Source organism: Tamandua tetradactyla, chromosome X, assembly GCF_023851605.1.
Source record: "Tamandua tetradactyla isolate mTamTet1 chromosome X, mTamTet1.pri, whole genome shotgun sequence".
Lineage (NCBI taxonomy): Eukaryota > Metazoa > Chordata > Mammalia > Pilosa > Myrmecophagidae > Tamandua > Tamandua tetradactyla.
The window spans coordinates 168,105,571-168,129,857 of record NC_135353.1 but is presented as its reverse complement, the minus strand read 5'-3'; the positions used below and the strand labels follow the sequence as shown (position 1 = coordinate 168,129,857).

Below are 24,287 nucleotides of genomic sequence, written 5' to 3'. Positions count from 1 at the left end.
TTAATAGATCTTGAAAACTAAGATTTTTGCTAAATTGGAGCATAATAAAATATAACATATAAAATAATTTATAAAGTCTTAAACTTTAAATTAATTCCTAGGACAGGCCATGGTGGCTCAGTGGCAGAGTTCTTGCCTGCCATGGCGGAGACCTGGGTTTGATTCCCGGTGCCTGCCCATGTAAGAAAAAAACAAAACAAAACTAACTCCTAAAGAGATTCTATCATTTGAGGTAGAAAGACAAGTATTATCATTAAGATCATTAGATACCGTCTGTCCACACTCTTAGCTTTCAAATATATTGCCTTTTCTTTATCACTTCAATGATGAGCATCTTGGAAAATTTTGTCTTCAAAACAGGGCAATGTTTTCCATATAACCTATCATTTATTACCCTCCTAAAAGCAATTTTTCAATCCTATCACTATAGAAACCATCATGTAAGCAGAGTTCCTCAAAGCTTAATGTGTCACCTGGGAATTTAGTCAAAATGCAGATTTTATTTCTGCTTTTCTAACAAGCTCCTAGGTCCGCCACTTAGAGCCCCGGCTTTTGTAGCTCAGTAAGCTCCCCCTCTTCTCTTCATCTGTCTTTGGCTTAAGGTCATTTAAGTTGGGTTTCCTTCATGTGCAGTAAAAACATTTGACAATTAACTCTTCTAAAAGTGATGTCTTTACTGTGCTTACCTTAAATAAGAAAAAGCTTTCTAAAGCTGCCTTAGGAAAATAGATGATGAACTTTAAGAGAAAATTCACAGAAGAAATTCAGGTTAAGTTAAAGAGACAAATATTTAACATTACTTGGCTATTTGGAGAATTCATTCTGCTAGATGAACTTTAACATCCATTTGTCATGCTTTGAAAGCAAAAACACTGAGCATGTGATTGAAATGTAATATTCCTGGTTAATTAAACAAGGCTAGACACCATGTAGAATTTACTCTTCCCATTTAGGAACAGTACATATCTGATGTCATATATGTACATAAATGTGTAGTGTTTTTGTCTCTTGCACATTTTGTAGATTTATAAAGCCATGCATTTTCCCATCTTTTAAATTTCTGCTGATGGAAAAATATTAATTTTCATATTTCTAGAAACATTCTTATCAATTCTTAAACTCTTCATAATTTTTTTCAGTTGACTACACTGGAATTTAAATATTCAGTCATTCATATATCCTTCAAATACTGAGGCCCTGAGATGTCTTCAGTCACGTGCTTGGTGCTAGAGATAATTTGCAAATGATGTTCATTTTGCTTTGCTTTTCCATTTTTCATCCTTTTATTTCTTTTTCTTTGTGGCTGCATTTCCTAGTTTCCAGAACAACCGGCATAATAGCAGGTAGGTCAGGTATACTTGTTTTGTTCCCATCTTTAATGGAAATGCCTTTCACCCTTGATTACAGGCATCAGGCTTGGCATTTTACTGTGAGTGATTGTGTTGGATGATTTTTTTTTTTTTTTACTGAAACTTTTTATGCTTAATTGTGAGGAGTTTTTTTTATTAATCAGGCATGCATACTGAAAGTTATCAAATTACTTTAATGCATCTGACAAGATTATTTTCTTCCTTTAAGTAATTTAACACTTAGTGACTTAAACTTAGAATCTTACTGTTGAACTATTAGTAAGATGGACACACAGACAGACATCACAAGCAAGAAGACTGGGAAGAACAGCTGAATAGTTAGAACACCTGCCACTAGGATCTGTTGCATTAACACAATAGGGAGAAAACCATCACAATGGATAGAAAACACCAAGTATATCATTCATTCATGATGAATAAGACAAACATGATCCTCTCAGTAAATTCTGAAAATGGTAATTTCACTAACTTGACAAAGGATATTTCAGTTAAAGTCAACATTAGATTTACTTCTTTAAAAAGAGGAACAGGACAATAACGAGGTCACTGCTGCTTCTATACAATGCTGAAATGGGGGATACAGGAAAGGGAAGAGCTGAGCAGTACAGTTTCTGAAAAGGAATAAACAAAATCCTTACAACTAACCATCAATTTGATTATCTACATGGACCACCGAAGAGGATCTATTAATTGCAATTAAAGAGGAAATTCAACAAGGTTGATCATTATACAACAATTAGAAAGATTTCTATGAGCCAGAGAAACTACATAATATACTAAAAATGAATTTAATCTAAAACGAGCATGAGACTAACATGCTTAAGTATAAATCCAATAAAAGTAGAAGCAGGATGGGGAAAATGAATACATAAAGAATTCCAACAAGTTAAGTACAAGACAACTCAATAGAAAAATCAGCAAGATAAGTAAAAGGTAAATTGTGTCAGAGAAAACATAAATGGACAATAACTTCATTTAAAATGCTTTCAAATAAATGAATGAATGAATGAATGGATTTTAAAAAGAATGCTTATCAAGGATGGAAGCCTGGACTGGGGAGTCAGAGCCAGAGCTGAGGGAGGAGGGGCGCAGGCAGGCAGGGTTGGAAGTAGGGTAGAGGAGGAAGATTGGCTATGCCATGGACGGACTTAAAAAACATAGGTAAAGCCTAAGGGACTCCAGGTTTCTCGCTGTCAAAGATGGGAGTTAGGAAAACAGAAAGGGGGAAAACTAGAATGAAATCTGGAATCGGCTGTGTCTGTGTAAACTCACTGATAGATATGATGATGATGATGATGGATAAATAGATACATGACGGATACACAGATAAAAGATAGATGCCAAAATAATTACAGATTTAAATATTTGAACACACTCATGCACACACACACAAACATACGTGTCCCCTGGCTCCAGCCACTGGGAAGGTTTGGGAACAGCACAATACCAGTAACAATATTATTTGGCCAATAGATTTGGTTTATATTGATCATAACCGTCCAACCAATTGCTGTTCTTAGGAACCAGAGCCCTTGGAGAAATGGCTGCATCCAGGCAGGGGGCAGAAAGAGAACGCACTGAACCTGGAACTTCTTTAGCCAGAAAGTGGGCAAGTGGCTCTAAGAACTAGGGAGATGCGTTCAAAGGGCACAGATGCCAGCCACAATGGGCACCCATGGACCAAACTGAGGATAACTTGAGCATCAAAATAAAAGGATGAGAGTAAACTGAGGATAACTTGAGCAACAAAATAAAAGGATGAGAGTTACAGATAATAACCCATTAAGTAAGAGAGAAAAACACGAGTCTGTACAGATTTAAATAAACAAATTGGAAGCTTGATGAGGAACAAGAACTTTTATATAGCTTCAAATACTTTTTCCCAACAAGATCTTTTCTAATTCCAAAGGGGGAAAAAGCCATTCAACCGTCCAGAGGCCTGGCGGACGGCACCTGAACAAGGTGACATGGGGCGCCACCTGGCCCGGTGCGCCCTGCAGCTGCGGCACACACTTGTGATTGCCCCACCAGAGTGGCGTGACCTGAACCTGCTCACGAGGAGACACCAGGGACACACACACGGAGGAGATCCTACAAAATGACTGCCCCCATGGTCCAAATTTCCGGGGCCACGAAGGCCAGAAAAGACTGAGAAAATGATCCCGATGAAGATGACTAAAGAAATGTGGCAAGTGATTGGCATGTGGGAGTCTGAGATGCAGTTGTGGGTCATAAGAGACATTCCTGGGACACTGATGAAAGCGGAGTGGCATCTGAGGGCTTGGTCCCCATATTGCTGTTAATTCCTGATTTTGATTATTATGGTATGGTTATATAGAAGACTGGCCCTGTTAATCGAAATTAAAAATATATATATCTAGAGTGATGGGGGAATCAAAGTGAGGAAGAGACTCTCAAATGATTCGAACAACTCCCCTTACCAAACATGCACTTTTTATGATTGTGAAAAAAAGAGTTATTTGTTTAAAAGATGCCCACCTATCTACCAACCAGCGAAATATGAATTACAACAAACATAAGATTAGCAAACATTCTGAAAGGCGAGCATCCGGGAAGCCATAGGAATCTCACCCGATAGCCTGGGTGTGAAACAGGTGCCTCTGCTTGTAACAGGTATATTAGGTATAAAATGTAAGAATATATCTCTTGTTGTTTCTATATTTTTCTTTTTTCAGTATTTAATGCGGTCAGGTGGAAGATGTGTGTTACCTGGGGCTACCCAATTCCACCCGCACATGCCCCCGAGTTTTGCACACACCTTGCACAGGGAAACGCGTTCGATGGGCACAGCAGTATGTTGGCAATAGGGGAAAACCTGAGAAGATTTAAATGTCTGCTGACAGAAACATGGCTCTGTTGAAATCACTGAATCTGACCTCCACCCAGCCATAAAGATCAGGGTGAGAAAAATGAGTTGGAAAAGGATACCCAGTAAATGATGCTATTATGCAGATTTTAAAAAGCACACCAACACTCTATTATCTGTGTGTGTTTGAGTGTGGGTGGTATGGATCTATGTCTAAGTAGATACACTCACACAGAGGTTCAAAATCATCCAGGAATACAGGTCCATCTCAGAAGAGTGGTTATGTCTGGGAGAAGAAGGAGGAAGGAGTTAAGAGGAGAGGAGGTTTAGCTTTAAAATGTAATGTTTTATGTATTTTTTAAATATCTGAACCAAATATGGTCATTGCCAACAGGCAAATTAGGTATAGAATATAAGAATATATCTTTTGCTATTTCTGTATTTTTCTTTTTCCAGTATTTAAAGGTATTTATGCTGAGAGGAGAAATAAAAATGAAAATATTTTGAAAACAGGACTAATTATTCTACTAAGCCATATTTCAAGGGTATTTTTATTTTTAAAAAAGGGTCTTTTAAACACAAATTGATAAGCTCAGGGTCTGTGATAGTCTAAGCTTGGGTTAGAACACTGCTTTTGAAACTGCAGGTTGTGACCCAGTAGTGCTTGTGAAATCATTTAAGTGTGCATGACATTTTAAAAATAAAATGGAAGAAAAATATCAAAAAGCATTCCATCTACTGAAAATGAGTATTGTTCATGAACATACATGTAGACATGTATTGGATCGTCATGTCCCTACATCATATCTGAGGACATCTGAAAGACATTGAAGAAACAATGCACCAAAAATACAATACACTGCTGGTTATAGCATGCAGGCGTGTTTAAAGTTTGTTTAAAAAAACAAACTTTTTGGATTAAAAAAACAAACTGTTCAAACACATTTGCGCATTCAGTATGCTGGAAGGGGAGTTGCAAAGATATGGGCTGACAACTTTATTGTAGGATATTGAGTAATTACATGGCAGGTCACAGAATCTTCCCCATCTCCTTCCTTCAGTTTCTGAGTGTTCAAGAAACCACATTCAAATGATAACTCTCCTGCCCTTTATACGGCATATTCATTCCAGGAAAGCACAGAACTCCGCGTTTAGAGACAAATGATGATTCTCTCTCCTTGTTTAGAGACAAACGACAAATCCATGTAGCAGAAAATGTTTTCTTAATTGAAGCCCCTTTCTACTTACCAGCCTTTTGATGTTCATTTTAGGAAGGCAGATATAAGCACTAGAAGACAAACACGAGCGTGCTTCCATTCACAGGGATTTTTAAATATAAGAAATTAACAGAGAAATTCTTTTTCAGGCTGTTTTGGTTTTCTAAAGTTGATGATATGTAATATACCAGAAATGGACTGACTTCTTCTTTTTCGGGGGTGGGGGATGGGGGGAGGTGGGGCACAGGTCAGTAACTGAACTTTGGGGTCCCGTGGCGGGCATACATTCTATGGACTAGCCTTTAACCCTGGGGATTTATTAGCTTAGAAATTTATAGTTCCAAGACCAGGAAAATGTCCCAATTAAGGCATCAACAGGAGGATACCTTCTCTAAAGACCAGTTACAGGAGAGTTTGGGCTCCTCTGTCAGAGAGCAAGGCCCATGATGACTGTAAGTCCCTCTCTCCTGGGTTTCATTGCTTTCGCTTCTGGCTTCACCATCTATGGCTCCTTCTCTCAACTTCTCTTCATTTCACCTCTTAGCTTCTGCATGTGTTTTATCCTCTCATAAAGGACTCCAGTAAGAGGATTAAGACGCACCTGGAATGGGGTGGGTCACATCTCAATTGAAATAACCTGATTTAAAAGTCCCACCCACAACAGGTCTGCACCCACAGGAGTGGACTAAAAGAACATGGCCTTTTCTGGGGTGCACATCAACCTCCAAAGGACCGTGAGGGCCTGGTCTACTTTCTTACTAGCTGACGGGCAGGTGTTAATGTATTTTCATTGCGACCATGAGGGCTGTTTCAGCAGCGAATAGCAGACACTAGCTCAGTGGTCTGAAGCCACAATGCGAATGTGCAGGGAGCTGTGAGCTGTGGGCCTGGAGGCCCAGTCTCCTGCATCTGCTGCTGTGCAGGCCGCTCTACAGAAACAGGAAGCTCACATCCTCCTGCCCCGAGCTGGTCAGCCCAGGCTCCTGCCCTGGGAGCCGAAATCAACTCGTTCACTCTCCTTTCCACATTCTGCTGGCTTCAGGGCACGCCCTAGGCAATCAGAGTCCATTCCGCCTTCAAGGACCTACACCCTGGCATCTGCCCACATAAGCCTGCAGTCATCTCCCATTAACCACTGCGCTCGTAGATAAATGAAGGTATTTCCTCTCCTCATGTCCCCAGGGTGTGGCAGCCAAACTTTCTTCCACCATGTCACCGTCCAGCACCACCATGTCACCGTCCAGCACCACCATGTCACCGCCCAGCACCCCCATGTCACCGCCCAGTACCACCACGTCACCGCCCAGCACCACCACGTCACTGCCCAGCACCCCCATGTCACCGCCCAGCACCCCCACGTCACCGCCCAGCACCACCACGTCACCGTCCAGCACCACCACGTCACCGCCCAGTACCACCACGTCACCGTCCAGCACCACCACGTCACCGTCCAGCACCCCCATGTCACCGCCCAGCACCCCCACGTCACCGCCCAGCACCACCACGTCACCGCCCAGCACCACCACGTCACCGTCCAGCACCACCACGTCACCGCCCAGCACCACCATGTCACCGTCCAGCACCACCATGTCACCATCCAGCACCCCGTGCTCACGGGCGAGTGGGAAGGGCAACGGGAAATGGCCCAGCGGAATGGATCCTGTCCCACCTTGGATTAGGAATTGCCACTTCTGCTTTAGGACCCAGGCTTTCAGGGGCACTGCAAAATATTCCCATGGCCCAAGTGTCTTCCATGTCAGTGAGCCCAGCGCTCGCCCCTGGGATGCATATCCCCCCTCCCTGAAGCAACCCTGGAGTGGAACAGGTGTGGGCACCCAGGGGAGTGGGAGGAGCTCAGCTGGCGAGAGCCTCCTCTGGTTTTATGATACAAGGACAGGCAGCCCCAGCGACATCCCACAAGCTCCCGCCTTTCTCCGTGACCCTCAGCCCTCAGTTGGCACAGGCACCCCTGCAGGCTCTGTATGGCTCAAACCCAAGCCTGCCAGGGCCACATCACCTTGCCCCAAGCCGTGTGCCACCACGCTGGGCACAGGTCCCAAGCCACGAACCCCCAGCCTGCAGATGGCAGCTGGAGCCGGAGAGATAAGACGGGGCCACTGAAGGGACGTATGCTCTCGGAGCGGCAAGAACTGTGGGGCTCCCCAGAAAGGGGTGCGATGCTACAGTGCACTTTACTTGGTCTGTCCACAAAAGTGCATATGACTATAGAAGGCTTACGCTTACAGAATAGCTGAGAGCATGATGGAACTGAGCACAAAGCAAATCCTCTCGACACAGTTAAGAGGCACATACCACGAAGCGCTGCACTTTAGGTATATATGTCCACACACTTTCCACAAACTCTCTTATTTCAGGAATAAAATCAGCTAGGCGATTATAGCAGTTGTGAATGATGCACATTCAGAAATGCTTTCTAAAGTATGGAAAAAACTGGAAGCGATCATTTTGAACCATGCTTTCTGTTTTTCTCTCTAAATTGGTCAAGAGCAGGGCAAGTGATGCGGAGCGAGGGGAGAGGTGCATGGAATGGAGAAGCAGATATGCTATGTCACCCCTGAGTAAGGGAAGCTTTGGGCTGTATCGCCCGAGGCAAAATTCCACGCAGAACTCAACATTTACAGGTGAATTTGGCCTGAGTAAGCTGTTCATCTGCAAAGATAATTTTCATTATAATTTTTTTAAAATCCACCCACTTTTCCTGAATTGCAATAACTGTTTTTGTTTTTTCTGCTTTGAGCTATACGGTTAATTATATCAGGTTTCAATTTTATTTGGTTATATAGTATACATAGTTTAGGCAAAAAAAAAACAAACCTAGGCAAATCATTGGTTCTTCAAAGTAAGGGGATGGATCTAAAATGTTTTTATGGTTATTATTTATAAACATAAAAAGAAGGTGATTGTATTTATGACAATTTATGAGAAAGAAATTTAAAGCAGACAAAACTAAAATCCGTGCATCTTAGCATCAAGTTTGGTTCGAATCCCAATACACAGAGGACTCAGACCATTTCTTTGCAAGCCTCTGGCATGCAGGCACCAACTCCTGATACTGAGAAGCAGAAACACAGAGTATTTGAGTACATGCTTCCTCCTTTTGAGTATTACTTAACTTTGAAATCAAATCTATTTTCTCTAATTGTCAACGGAACCAGTGGGTTGCCATAGCTACAAAGTAAAGAGCATTATTGCAGAGAAGAAAAGAAAGACTAACGAAATTTTAAATGACAGATTCAAAGATATTAGGAAGTTGCCCCAACAGGGAACTGGGGACTTATCAAGCTGCCAATCAGAGCAATTACCCTGCAAACATGTCAGTATCTGGCCCAGGAAATTTCTTGAGATTCGCTATATACAATCTGTGATGCTTCAGAACGCTTATCTTGAGCATCAGGTGGACCCTATTTTTTGCTCCTGTTTTCTGTTGGTGCCCACGGAACCACCCAGGCAGCGGTAAGCAGAGCTTGTCCTACGCCATGCCTGGCAGGGGTGCTGGGGAGGTGCCTCTGAAGAAGGTGGGCACAGATGACTGTCCCTTGTCCCCTTGCCCCGTCCCCTCCTGGGAGAGCTGTTGGAGGTTGCTGGGGTGCCAGACCGTGAGGAGATTTTTAAGGCAAGCCCGATCTAGTCACACAGGTAACGCCACCCGACTTGCCCTTGTGAAGACATAGAGTGGGTCCAAAATATTTTTAAAAAATCTAATATTCGGATTTGAGTTTGTTGGGAGGGAATCAATAGAGAATCTCTTGAAATGTCATACCAATAGGATATTTGCATAAAATGATTAAAGATGGGGGAAGAGGAAAAAAGTATTAGATAAAGCAGAAAATTTATCTAGTAAATTAACGGAATTCACAATAAATTAATAATCCACCCATCCATGTCACTTACTAAGACAACATACTAATTTTAACAAAAGCTTTGCCAAGGAGGGAAAGTATCCACTCCAAGAAACATCTTTTATCTACTATGGTTCTGTGCAGCACACATAAGAAAAGGCACATAAGTGGGTTGTTTATGTGCTGAAAACCGCATATTTGGGGCTTTTAAGAACCGTAAAAGTGTTTGAAGAATGGTTTCAAAGGGTAAAAAGAGAAAATGCATAACAATGAAAGACATGCAGTTAAATAGGTTTGTTTCTAACTACCTCTTCCTAATTGAGAGCTCATGCTTGGCAAAACCCCATAAAAACAGATTGAAGACTTCAGAGGTATAAGTAATTAATGTAAACCCCTACACAAGTCCTTAAAGGGAGAGGACAACTACTCAAACAACAGAGAACTGGGATCAGTGTAATGTGATTAAAAAAACAGTCCAAAAAAGACTAATTCTTCTAATGTCATTTTTATTTCCAAGACTACTTGGTTCTCTTTTTTCAGTAGGGTTTTGTCTGTTTAAGGGTATATATATCCAGTATACAGATAGATGGCTAAGCGTTCAGTGAGGTGTGGCTTGTTTAGGAAACCCTGAAAGAGGGGGCAGTCGGGTGGGCAGAGGGAGAGAACCAAAGAATAGGCAGGCGAGGCCTGGCTTTATACAACAGGAAGCATCACAGCTGGGTGGGGTCTGGGGGAGGAGGGTGTGGGGAACCTCTCCTGCCCTTTACATACCTAGCTCATGGTCTCCTGGGCTCCGGACCCCCTTCTCCTCCCACAATCACCAGCACCTGCCTGGAAAGCCGACCTCTGCTCGGCTAACACTCGTCATAGCGTCCCAAGAGGTGTCGTCATCGCCCTCACCCCTCTGTCTCCCACCGCCAGTGCCCTGCACGGCGCCCTCTCCCAGGTGGCCTGGCTGGGGCTGAGAGGAGGGTCCCTTCCGGTCCTGGTGGAAGGATGTAGGGACGCCGCGCCCGTGTTCTCTGCCCACAGCAGGTGTCCACATCCTCGACCCCCACCTGCGCGCCAGTGCCAGACCTCCTGGGCGTCATCCAGCCGCCCTCGTCCCTTCCCTAACGAGGCTGTCAAAATCTAACCACATGCCTCTTATCGCCTCACTTACGACAAGGTCCTGATCGATTTTAAAAACCATATTTAAAGAGAAACCTCCATCCCACTCTGCGTTAAGTCTGTGTGGCATTATGAACTCCTAAGTCTTCTACTCAAACCAGTCTTCTCTTTGTAAGAACCTGACAGCGTCCTCAAAGCCACCTTGATGCAGGGACTCCAGGGTCCTCCGGCCAGGGGGGAAGAGAGCATGACTGAGCCTCACGACGTTGGCCACCGACAGCTGGGATGGAAAGACAGAAAGCTGTGATAGTTTATAATATATGCATTCTCATTGAGAAAATCAGCACCTAAAAGTAAACTTAAAAAGGTGGCTGCACCTGTCGACTAAGCCAGGCTTTCCAGGCCTCAGTGCGAGTGGAATCTGGGGAGGGCCGTTACCGGCCTGCCTCCCCTAGCGTGTCTGCCAGCTCCCCTGGCCTCCCCACCTGGCCCCCCATCACCCCGACACATTTTCTTCTCCCACCACCACCCCCAGTTCCCACAGCTTGTCTGCAGATGCTGCCTGATGTCCCCTCCAGGGATGCAAAATCACCCGTTGGAGAACCACTGAGCCAGAGAAAGACAATCCATATTCTTAGATAAATACTGTAGGCACACTTGGGACCCCACATTTTCCTCAATGTTTATACAGTCAATTATTGCCATCTTTTTAAAGAAATGATCTAACTTCAAATTGACTCTGAGATTCTGCCAGATTTATTAACCTGAAACAATAAAGAAAAATCAAACTAAGAGATAGGTGATAATCCATAAGAGGACGGCACACTCACAGCTTTTAGGAACCCCGATCATGCATTCGTGTTACAGTACAGAAAATACTGAAAACACGCCACTGTGGAGATATGGCTTGTGTATAAATTCATCACTGCGCTGTCTCCAACTTGAACATTTTGGGAGACACGCCAACTTCTTGTGGGAAGTTTACTTTAGGATGTTGGGACACCATGTAATACCATTTATTACTCACCATTACGCTCTGCCCGGAGACGCTGATGTGCAGCTGCGGCGGTCCTAGGTCCCGCGGGGAGATGTCCGACCGGCCGGCGAAGGGCGAGATGGTGACCGTGTGCCCAGCGGGCAGGACCGGGAGGCTGCGGGTGAGGCCGCCATCCGCCCACGTCTGCGGGAGGGAGCGCCGGCCTCAGCCACGGCCACGCCCACGGCCACGCCCACCACCACAGCCACGCCCACGCCGCCCCCCTCAGTGGGCAGCTTTCCTTCCCTCCGGGAAGATCCCTGTCTTGAACTGAACAGGCTGTGAAGTTGCTATTTGGGTGGACTGATATGATTGGGGATTTATTTCGGAAGAAAAAAAAAAATCTCTGTACACATGGTCTTTAGCCAATACAATAAAAACTCTGGACAGAACCAGGAGCTCTTTGCAACTGTCAAGAGACAAGTTAAATTAGCTTGTCACTGATTAGAATGCCCGTGTGAGAAGCCACGTGGAGCTATTTTGGGAGTCATTATTTTAGCAGAGTGGAAAGTCAAGTTCGTTACTGGCAGCGAACAAACCCCCCACCCCCACGGGAGGTTGTTACTATTTTGAGAATTGGAAATCTGTATTTTCTAGCGGCAAACGTAAAATAGAGGACCTCCGAACCCTTCTATTACTAAAGGGGCTGCTGAGGACACAAAGCAGGAGGTGTGGCCTTGAAGAAAGGGAGAAACAAGCGTTGCGAAGGAGTGCTTATGATTTCCACCCCACCCCAAAGGAGAGCAAGGGCGAGAGCAGGTAAGAGGCACTTCCTTACTCTGGAGGGAAATGAAAGCATGTGCAGGGTAAGGTGGGGGTGAAGCTGCGACGTTCAGGTGGGTGCCACAGCCAGCCGGCCCTTGGTCACCCTTCCTTAAAACGGTCTGTCGGGGCGTGACCACCAGAGAAACTCAAAGATCCATGCCTGTGTGATCAATTCTGAGGCTGAAACGTCTCCATGCATCCACAATCCCACATATTTACACACTGAGCTCCAGCAACAGACAGAACAAAATCAAGTTTACATTATAGTTGTCACTAGAAACACCCTTCAATGATATAACAGTGGAGGATCCCTCACACAGGAATATTTAGCTGAGAAATTCACAAATTAAGTTGCACTTGAATAGTTAAATTGCAAAAGTGAGAAAAGTTGATAGAAAATGTCCTTAGCCACCTACTTAGTGTCACTTCATTCATTTCTTCCAAGAATCCATTCACTTCCTCTATGGCATCTCTTTCTTGGGTTTTCTCATTTGCCTTTCCAGAGCTGGTGACTAAATGACACACATTGCGCTATTTACTATGGCCTCGGCCAGCCACCCAAAGGGAACAAAGGAAGAGATAAATACAAAATATAACTGGATTAAAACTTTCTTTTGAGCACTGCATTTTGGTAGGGGTATAATGAAACCGAACTGGATAATCTGCATATTGTCATTTTTTTGAAAAGAATATAACACACATACACACACATATATTATACAGGTACGCACATACTTATACATGTATGTGCATATGTGTGTATGAGATTACACAGTGTACAAAAGTGGAAGTTTACAATAAGAAACCTCCCCAAAATACTTGGTTCTGTGTCTATTGCGTGAGAGCTTGATTTCGTTTTTGTTTTCTCTGATTGCAATTTCTGGAATAGAATGATACCAAGAGGAAAAAAAGAAAGACACATTCTATAATTTCCCAATTTGAAATTCTCAGCAGAAGCTGTCACCAGTGATGTAAAAATCTGTATAGGTTTCATCAAGGAAAATTAAAAATTTGTACCATGTGTCATATAACTTTAAGTAACAGCTCAATTGAATTATTCAACTTAATGAAAAAAAGTGCAGTCTGGCTTATTAAATTGACAAGTGATCTAATTTACTATGGGGTTAATGACTGCAGTTTCAGGCAATGGGAAATCCTTTTTCCAAATATTATTTGCTCTTGTTAGCTCTTATTCTGATTGGATAGATGATTAAGGAAAGCTTAAAGCTTTTCACATGCCTTCAGTAAATTTGCAGTGATGCTAGCTCCTCCTTAGCCCTCAGTGCCATAACCCCTGAGAGCTGGGATATCCTCTGGGCAGCAGTACACTTGCTCTTGACCTGTGCTCCCCCTTCCGGATGGGTGGCACCCCAGACAACCCCGCGTTCATCCCTGTGCAGTGGAAAAGAAAAAACCATGCCCAATAGTGGGGCAGGGATCTATCAGGGTTGTTCTCTAAAGGTTATACAGCATTGAAAGCCAGAGTTCACTGAATTGGCTCAAAAGGGAGAAATGGGGCCTCACATTCAACCAAGCCAGACTGTCTGTCAGGACTTGTTCAACTTTGTTTTATACACTGATAAATTAAGGATACATAATTTTTAAAGTGCATCACAGTTTATGAATTTAAGCAACTAATATTATATGATTTAAGTTATAAACAAAAATATTTTTTAAAGGGCCTATTTATTTGGAAGTAAATATGAAACATTTGTTGTGTGCTTGCATATCCCTGGGGTATCAGTGATAGAACTTTGAGGTGATGCTCAATTTTCTTAATGTATATTTTGCTAAAAAACAAAAAAACAAAAAAAACAAAAAAACCAAGCAGATAAAACATAGGTAGTTGGAAGAACGCATGAGATGTTAATATCTATAATAATCAATACACATTATTACATATGGCTTAAAAAGCAGTTTGCCGTATATCATTTCACTTTATCTTTACAAAGGACCCTAAAAAAGTAGGTAGGTCATGCTAGGATTTTCAATTTCTTCATTTTACAAAAGAGGAAACTGAGGATCGGAGGATTACTTGCCCTCTATCAGGAGTTGGCAACCTATGGCCCCCCATCCGTTTATGTAAATAAAATTTTATTGGCACATAGGCACGCCCATTCTTTTACACATTGCTACAGCTGCTTTCACACCACAAGGGCACAGATGAGTGGCTGTCTGGGCAGAGATTGTACGCCCTACAACACAAGTATTGCCTATCTGACACTTGGCAGAAAACATGTGCCAACCCCTGCTGTAGAGTACAGAGGCAAAAAAGCATATAGAGCTGGCATTTTCAACACTGTAAAATTCAACGATGGTGGATGAGGGCAGGACAGACCAGATTCCTTTTCATGGGGATGGGGCTGAAAGAGTGCATCAGGGGAAGTCAATGTGGTTTGAAGGTAATTTTATATTTGCAAATATGCCTTCTTTGCTTCCATGATGACGACCATGGACAGCCATACTCCACACAACGCTCTCGGGGGGTGATGCTCAACATAGGGGGAGAGAGGCTAGGCGAGGCCACATGGCAGGGCTCAGGACCTCCCAGCTGGGGTGAGGAAAGACAGGAGGGAGAAAAGATAATGTGAGTTGCTTTAATCAAAGAGGGGCAAGTTAAAAAAAAAAAATTGAGAAGCCCTGCTATACTGACTGCTGCTAAATAATGATGCTTGATACACTACTCTCTTTCTTACTTTGGGGACTTCTGAAGTTAATCAAAAATGGTTCCAAAGGGCAATGGTGGTGGCTCAGTGGCAGAGTTCTTGCCTGCCATGCCAGAGACCCGGGTTCAGTTCCCGGTGCCTGCCTATGTAAAATAATAAAAATAAAAAAATTAAAAAAAAAAATGGTTCCAAAAAGCCAAATTTGAGAGAACTCTAAGAGTTTAGACATACTTCCTATGTAAACACTACACAGAAAGTATTCCCTGAAAGACCCATACATTTTTCAAAAATCAAACAATGCTAAAACATTTCATAAGTCGCTGAAAAAATAAGAGCTTCTATTTTAACATAATTATTCACTGACAAGCAGATTTCCATCAAACTCGATCTAGCCAGTAGCCAAACCAGCCATCATGGACTGCTAGGATGGGGACTGACCTACATATCGAGCGAAATGTCTGAATCATAAAGACATAGCGTCAAGGGCTGTGGTAACAGTTTTACAAAAATACATAATCACACAGAAATTCCACACAGTGCTTTCCCCATGGACATGATACTGGATCAATAATGACAGGATCAATAATTTGAAAGCCCAATGGATGATCAATGGGCTGGGATAATACCGGTCCTATATATGTTCTTATAATATAGATTTTAAAATATTATTTGAATATAACTCAGACCAAAAAGAAAAAGTAAAAAGAAACACAAGCACAGAAAAACAAAAATCAAACTGTAGTTTTCTCTTGTGATGTGCATATATTATTCTAGAGATAATCCTATCCTGATATCTTCATCACTTGCCAATGGCAATGCCATCTCTTTTTATAAACTTCTTAATTAAGAACTCCTTTTGAAAATTCTCATTCTTGTTTCCTAACTGATGACAAGAACCTATGAAAATAGGACCTAAGAGTGTGAATGTTCCTGTAGCTTATTTTATCACCTGAAAGAGGCCATCTATTCTGAAATGAAATTCATCAGCTAAAAATAAAAGATTTAAGCTCAGTTTATTTCTATCTATTCATTTATTCAACTATTAATGTGAATCGACTATACACAGGGTGTTAATGGTCTTAGAAGATGAAGCAGGAGAAAACCATAAAAAAATGCACTAAAATCATAAATAGGAAAATGAAGTTGTCAAACACATAACGCCGCTTCAAACACCTGGGAGCCATTTTAGGAAGGAATCTTACTATTTTTGTTGTGGTTTAAGTTAATCCTAAATCTTATTGGAGCACCATGCTTCTAAATGATTAAATGAAAGATTTTAGAAAAAATAGTAAGATTGGGTCCACAAATAAATGGTGGTAAAACCCAATCACTTCAAAACTGATGCGATACTGGCCGTGGAAAAGGGGCAAAGGGGCAAAGTGAAGAGTGGAGGTGGGCCTGGGCCACCTCCTGGCTGCGACCACAGCGGCCCAGCCACTTTCTGTGCCCTGGTGACTTTACAGCACAGGGGCCAGTAATGCCAAGTCCAGTTTGTGCCCCACTGCTGCCGCAACCTCAGTAACTTCAGGGGAAAAAAAAAAAAAAGCAGAACAAGATTTGAGTCCCATGAACATATTAAAATCCAAAACATGAGTGGTACTTTCAGCATGCCTAAATTTTCTATGTAATTTAAGTCCTAGTAAAAGCTCATACGCACAATAACACACTGCACTGAAAGCAAAGTTAATTTCTCTCTCGAGAAAATCATTTGGCATAAAAATCCTACTAGGCTGCGGGAGGAAACCGGGCTCCTTGGGGACAGGTCCTAAGCACAGAACAAAGACACCGGCCAATTGTGGCTTTTTGGCATTTTCAGTGACTGGTGCTGGGCCCATCGGGAGCAGGCCCGGGGGTCCTGGTGCAGACCTCTGTACACAGCGAGGGGAGGGTGCTCGGGGAGCATGAGGACAGGCTGACCAGTTGTGACCAGGGGTTCCCAGCACGGGCATGGAGCGGGGTGCTGGCCCCCACCGCCCCATCTTCTCGCGGCCCTTGGCCTCCGCAGTCCCTGCTGTTCAGGTTCTCTGTTCATGTCTGTGGATGCGAGCCCATAATGGAAAAGTTAACTGGGAAAATCCAGTTCCCAAACCCTGTGTTCCAGGCACACACCCAAGAAATGAGGATGGGGATGGATGGAAATAAACTGAGGCAAGTATTTCTAAAAAGGAACTAAAAAAGCACAGCAAGATAGAAACGTGAGTGTGCTTATTCAGGGAAAGCTCCCTACTTTCAAGCCAAGTGGCCTCAAGGAAGCAGATTCACGTCTCTACATTTCCATTTCCTCATCTGTAAATTGGATGTAATAACCCCTATAGCACATAGAATTAAATTCTGGTTTAAATATCCATTATATTGATACTTCTTTTAGTCTCCTGTATCTTATAGCAGCTAGAAGTAAAAACCTAAAATTGTGGAATTGTAACCCATACCAGACTCTGAAAATCTGTTCTACAACTAATTGTTGTGCTGTGCATTGAAATTTATTGCTTTTTTTTTGTATATATGTTATTTGCACAAAAAAGAAAAAAGTGATGATTAAATATATATATATATATTCCTTCTAGCCTCCATTGTTCTGGAGCAGCTAGAAGGAAAATTCTGAGATGATGGTGTGGCAGCCCATGACAAACTCTGGGATCTGTCCTGTAACTACTTGTTGAAGAGTGCTTTGAAAACTACTGCGTTTTTCTTTCTTTGCTTTGTATATATGTTATCTTATACAATAAAAAAAAAGTTCAAAAAAATTCTGGTACATCTAGCAGTCAGTAACACCACCAACAAAAGCTCTACTTGTTTTTCTTGCACAAGAATAGTGAAGGGAAGAATGGCAAGGCAGGTCCATTCAGCTGCCAGACTCTTTCCAGCTCCACTATTCTGCATCTCTAGGGAGTGTGCTTTGACCTCATGGTCCATAGTAATTGCATGAGATCCAGTCATCACATCTGAATTCCAGGAATCAAGGAAAGAAAGGTACATGGCCTGCCTTCCTAGAAATCCAATTGTAATTCAGCTTACCACTCACTGGCCATTACTTAAACAGATGGCCATACCTATTTGCAGTGGGGGGGAGAGGAGGGGGCAACTGAAGTCTTTTTAGCTACACAGCAATATCCAGCTAAAACTTGGGTTTCTGCTACTAAGGAAAAGAGGAAAATGTATATTGAAAGACAACTAGGAGACTACCACCCAACCCATCTTCATAATTATTCATAATATGTTGTCATACACATTAACTTTATAATTCTGTTGTTGGTATTTTAAAAATGCTTAGCACAGTCCTGGAACTTTTTTGTGCTTCTGGGAAGAGGTTCTGTTTCATGCTCTTTCCCAAGCCCCATCTCCTTCTATCACTTAAATAATATATCCATATCTGACCTTGGTCACTGCCTCAGAACTTATCACACATATCAGCAATTCTGATGACTTTTGTCCTCTGAACACTCCTTTTATGATAATGTATAATCTCTGGAACCATTTTAGGACTTTTTTTTCCCATTATACCATTTGTGTCATGATTATAGTAGATGATAAAGCAATAATTTGAATTAAAATCATTCTATTTCCGATCATCATAAAATTAAACTTCTAAGTTGACTGCATCCTTAATGGCATTCAAGATGTATATGCAAAAATAAATGCTTATGTTTATTTGTGGGGGGGGCATGCAATTAACTTACTTTAAAATAATTATGATGTCAAAATTGTGGTATCACAAAAAAAATGTTTAAATGACAAAACAGATCACGCTTTCTTTGGGAACTGAGTATTTGTTTGCTCAGGAGTACAGTATCAAAACTAGGATAGAAAACTTTTTTCCAGGGCTGATGTTTAAAGGATTTCATGCTGCCTTTAAAAAAAAGAGAGAGAGAGAGAGAGAAGATATTTTGTTTTTAACTGGCCACAGAGAGGGTTTTACACTGCTATTTGTAAGTATGAATCTGCTAAGAGAGGCATTCTCTCTTAGCATCGACACACCCTCCATTACATAACCTCTGTATACCATGTCCCTCCCTTGTCCCTTTTCAAAACCACACCAGAGCAGAGGAGCCAAGCACAGTGTGGGAAACAGGAAAGAGAGTTCTTCGGAAGACTAGGGACACTCAAGGAAAGAAAATCCTTAGGTCCAAGGAGATCCAAACATAAATACCTAATCAATAAGTTAAGCCAATTCAAAATTAATTGGCTATAAGCCATCAAATCCTTGAGTAGAGATCCTGGGCTGGGCCCCCTGAGTGAATGCATGAATGAATGGGCTTCCTATGTAGAACAATTTGCATTTATTCACTTATGGTAAATACATATTATGGCACGTGAAACAAATGGCAGCCATGGCCTTCACTCACACGCGCCTGCTCAGCTGGTTCATGACACCTAGAATCTGCGCGTGCAGATCAAATGTACGTACTGGAAATGCGGGCAGTGGAGGTGCGTGCTAGAGTTCAGGGTGAACAGAACAAACGCGGGATACAGTGTGCAGGGAAGTGGGCTACAAATCATCGGGCAGCACTGACGGCAGATCTGGGATTGCTTGTTCATCTCTCCTTCTCCCCAAAAGAAGCCACACCCTGCAGCCAGGGCCAGTGTAACAGAAGGCGGGTCTCCTCCCACAAATGTGTGTGAGCCTCGCAGGAGGAACCATATCCAGGGCACTGAAATCACCAGAGAGTGAGGGAGAAGAGGTATTCTTACCCCCAGAGCGGACCCTATGGGTGGAGGAGAAGGACCGATGGCGCACTCTCTGGGGGGTCCTGGAGGTGGGGCGGGGTGGCGCCAGGATGTCTCTCTCACCCTGACAATGTAGTTCTGCTTCCAGCTATTTCTAGGACAGTCTGTTAATAAGACTCTGGGGGGTGGGGTGGGTTTTGCTGCTTTAAGCAATATATGCAATGACTTCACAAAGTCCCAACAGTTTTTAAAAAGATAAAAAAAAAAAAAGGGCATCCCCAAGGCAATCATTTTATATATATATAAAGATTTCTAAAAGATTAAGACTTTTTAAAATGATGACAATCAGAGTGTAACAGTCAATCTGTCCTATTCGCTAGCCCTTGACAAATAAGGCAGCACAGTCCCTGGACTTGGATTTTTTCCCTATTAAATAAATACAAACACAACTATTTATGGAAAATACAGGTAAATGATTTGGAGTCAAGAATAAGTATAAAATTGGATCTGTCCAAGGAAATGCATTAACTCTGGGGATTCCTGGTAATTGTACAATTCTGAGAGCATTACCTGCCCATCGTATTCCACTGCTTTCAGGCCTGCGTAAATGGGCACGAAACTGCTTGCTAAGAGAACCTAGAGAGAGGAAATGAACAGTTTATGAATGGCGGCATTAACATTTATATCCTATACTTGATTCATTCTTTGCCATAAAAGTCATTGAATTAATAAGTTCTATATATCTCAAACGTGCACCTGTACATACTTTAAATCTTTTTGTTTTTTACATGGGCAGGCACTGGGAAGCAAACCCAGGTCTCTAACATGGTAGGCGAGAACTCTACCTGCTGAGCCACCGTGGCCTGCCCTGCACATACCTTAATAAAAGGTAGCATTTTCAATATCTGAAGAGACCCTCATGTGCTAGTATAAGGCAGTGGTCTCTAAACCACTCAATGTCACCTGAGTCAACTCAGCATTTTACTTTTAGGCAACCAAGTCATTATAGAACCACATTTAAGGCACGTCAAAAGTCCTGAGTAAGTACAGATTGCAAATAAATTATTTAGAATGTTTTATCATATACTGTGAAATCATTTCTAAATTGTACTCTTATTTTCAGGGGCACCAGATTGCTTTGATTATTATGGTGGAAGCTAATCTGCAGCTCAGGGAGGTTCGAACCTATTTCTAACCAGGATGGTGCTGAGGAATAGCACATTTGATGACCTAGGCAGGTGGTCAGGGTATAGACAGAGACTACGGCAGGTGAGGATGCAAATTATTCTTTATCGTGCATTTAAAAAGTAAAACAAAATTACCATTTGTTTCCAACAAAAGAAGCTGGGCTCTGTTAGCTTTTCTGAAATGTTCATGTTTTATTTTGCAGTATAGTTGCCAAATCTCTAGTGTTCTATTTGAAAAGACACAGCATTAGATACCGAATATTTAAGCTATAATCTTGCAGCTGATAAGGAGAGACTTATGGCTGCTTGTTGTCAATGATTTCATGAACTTCTTTCAACATACATATTTCAGAAATGGGCTCCCAAACTGATAAGTAAATCATCTGTTTAGAATTATTTAGAACTCGGAAAGCATTTTACCCCAAAAAATAGTATTATAGCTATGAATTTTTGAGGTCAGCTCTCAAATGCCTTCTAATTCTAAACTGTAACTAAATCAACTAAATTACAGATGGAGTATAACAGAATTTCTACAGGAAAATCCTGAGTCACCACAGATCCCAGCTGGGACCCATTTCTTTTTTTTTTTTTTTTTTGCACAGGTAGGCACCGAGAATTGAACCTGGATCTCCCGCATGGCAGGCGAGAACTCTGCCACCGAGCCACCGTTGCAGCGCCCTGGGACCCATTTCTTGCCATGGCTACTTCTGCACCAGTTCAGGGAGCCCTTCAGCCTTTCATGCCTGTCTCCAGGCTCCTCACTACAAACCCCTGCTGGGGGGAAGAGCAGAGGGAGAGGCACTGTCCTCTGGCGCCCTGGGCACTGAGCCCTTGGCTGGGTGGGTGCTCCTCAATGCCACCTGCTCCCGCTCCCGTGTACACTAGGACAGGAGATGCCCACCGGCTGCTCCCAGTGTCGCCCGCGGCCCGGGCAGCATCCTGGGGGCCAGGAGACAGGTGCTGGTGGGAAAAGCATCCACACGAGTGGCCCCTGATGGGCCAAGGTCCACCGGAGCTTCTGGCCAGATTGCTGGGGACAGCCAAGCATCAGGACTCAGCAGGAAAGGAAGGCAGAAGCCACTTGTCTATCGTCTTGGTGGTTCCTGGCAGGGTCCCCTGCTCAAAAACTATGAAGAATTTCCAGATAGTGACGGCAGAGCTTTAAAGCAAGCCCAGGGTGGGTGAGAGAGAGGGGAGGGCACGGTGGGCACAGCCAGAAAGCGGGCCCCACAGTACACCCCAGAGACCCTGCGGCCCAGAGCCCACTCACATCCGCTACAGCAACAGCCGCAGGCAGCGCACACAGCCTCGGGGTGCACAGGACCAGGTGTCCTCTCCCCTACAACATGCATTCACACCCAGCATCACTGAGGCTAGTGTCACAAGTCACAATCCCTCCTTTATTGTTTTTGGTCATTTTTCTTCTTTGGGTTAATCATATGCATCTCTCTCTGTCACTTGTTTATTGAAATACCGAAAGGATACTTTACTCATGTATGTATATATTATTTCCTTCTTATATTTTAATTTTCGCTTATGTAATTTTATTAGTTTCATTTTTTCACAGGGGACGGGGGCAACCTTGCCTGAGGTGTGTCTACCCTCCACTGAGAGATCACACAGACATGCATGCGCCAGGCACTTCTCTCAAAATCTCAGTGCCCGAGAAGGCTGGGCCAGGGCAAAGCAGAGCTGGTGCTGCCTCAGGTGATTCCCTGAAGATCCCTTGGTGTGCTGGTTTGAAAGGAAGTATGCCCCCTAGAAAAGCCATGTTTTAATCAAAATATCATTTCATAAAGGTAGAATAATCTCTGTTCAATACTGTATGTTTGAAACTGTAATCAGATCATCTCTCTGGATGATGTGATTTAGTCAAGAGTGTTTGTTAAACTGGATTAAGGGACAACATGTCTCCACCCATTTGGGTGGGTGTTGATTGGTTTATTGGAGTCCTATAAAAGAGGAAACATTTTGGAGAATAGGAGATTCAGAGAGAGCAGCACCATGAAGCAGAGTCCACCAGCCAGCGACCTTTGGAGATGAAGAAGGAAAACGCTTCTTGGGGAGCTTCATGAAACAGGAAGCCAGGAGACAAAGCTAGCAGATGACACCGTGTTTGCCATGTGCCCTTCCAGCCAAGACAAAAGCCCTGACTGTGTTCACCATGTGCCTTCTCACTTGAGAGAGAAACTCTGAACTTCATCGGCCTTCTTGAACCAAGGTATCTTTCCCTGGATGGATGTCTTAGATTGGACATTTCTATAGACTTGTTTTAATTGGGACATTTTCTCAGCCTTAGAACTATAAACTAGCAACTCATTAAATTCCCCCTTTTAAAGACCATTCCGTTTCTGGTATATTGCATTCTCGCAGCTAGCAAACTAGAATACTTGGCAAAGCCACGGAGCAGCCAGGAGAGACACCACATCCCCAGTTCCCACCGCCTCAGCCCACCTGTACCCACCAGGTCACCTCTGCCCTTGGGTACTGTTTTAGAGAAAGGCTGTTGGCTCTTACAGTAAGTGCATTCACCCTACCTAAATCTGGCCCTATCATCAATTGGGTACTCCTTTAAAAAACATAATTACAGACTCTAGGTATATTTTGTAGGCACAATGTCACTACTTAATGAAGTAATTCAGCACAGGTGACATTCCGCCATACCAATAACTGGAACAATTTGCAGACAGCACACATATCGTTAAATTGCAGTACTGAGAGTTATTTAAAGGGCCCAAACCACTATAAATATAACAACTTATTTCATTATGCTGCAAAGACATATGTGCCCTTCAAAAAAAAAAAATCACTACCCTTAGAACCAGAATTATTCTTTACCCTGTGTCAAAGCATAATGTGAGGTTCACGAGTTAATGCCTGGAACTGTTTTGAGGTGTTCAGATGAAAAATGTTATCCAATTACTTTTCTACAGATAAGAACAGTGAGAATCCTCCAAAATGATACGAAAAGAGCAGCAAACTGGAAAATATCTGTCACTCCTCCAAGATGAGGTATTTTTCCTTCAGAGCTTGCCATCCAGTATGGGCTGAAGATTTGTATATCAACCGAAGCTTAGTGGGGAAATTAGCTTTAGATAGTTAAGGACTAAGCGGCTTTTTTTATTCCTTGTCAGCTTACTCCCATTTTATTGCAAGCAAATAGGATTTTCTGAGCAAGGAGATCAAGACTGACATTCTAAGGCCACTTTATAAAATATTCTGCCTAAGTGTGTGCATTTAGTGGGTCTGGTCTCAGTGTCCTCCTGGTGAGAAGAGCCTAGACCTCAATCCACCTTGGGAGGATGTGCTACTGGCACCTGCTGAGTAGAGGCCATGGATGCTGCTAAATGCCTTGCAGTAAACAAGACAGCCCCCACCCCCATCCCACCCCTGCCCAGCAAAGAAGTATCCAGTCCCAAATGTCCATGGGGCCACGGTGGAAAATTCTGAAATAGGATGGAGGCTGCCATTCATTCGCCACCACCTGGTAAAGCACCTGAAACATTATATGCACGCAAAGCCACTGATTTGATTTTTGTTCATTCTCACTAAATATGCAGTGATAAAAATAAAAGCTAATTCTT

General features: G+C 42.8%; 1 protein-coding gene across 5 annotated transcripts in view; it reads right to left on the bottom strand.

Moving 5' to 3' along the window:
* Positions 1-7,063: 7,063 nt before the first annotated feature.
* Positions 7,064-24,287, bottom strand: part of PNPLA4 (patatin like domain 4, phospholipase and triacylglycerol lipase) — a 28,566-nt gene continuing 11,342 nt past the window's right edge. For 2 of the 5 annotated variants that reach the window (XM_077145647.1, XM_077145646.1), the window contains exons 5-7: positions 20,087-20,152; positions 11,412-11,564; positions 7,064-10,664 (exon numbers count right to left, since the gene is read on the bottom strand). In XM_077145647.1, coding sequence (XP_077001762.1) covers positions 10,533-10,664; positions 11,412-11,564; positions 20,087-20,152 — 351 coding nt within the window. In that variant the 3' untranslated portion in view covers positions 7,064-10,532. Of the gene's footprint in view, positions 10,665-11,411; positions 11,565-14,028; positions 14,737-20,086; positions 20,153-24,287 lie in introns of those variants that run through there. The other 3 variants (XM_077145645.1, XM_077145644.1, XM_077145648.1) reach the window with 3 other exon arrangements.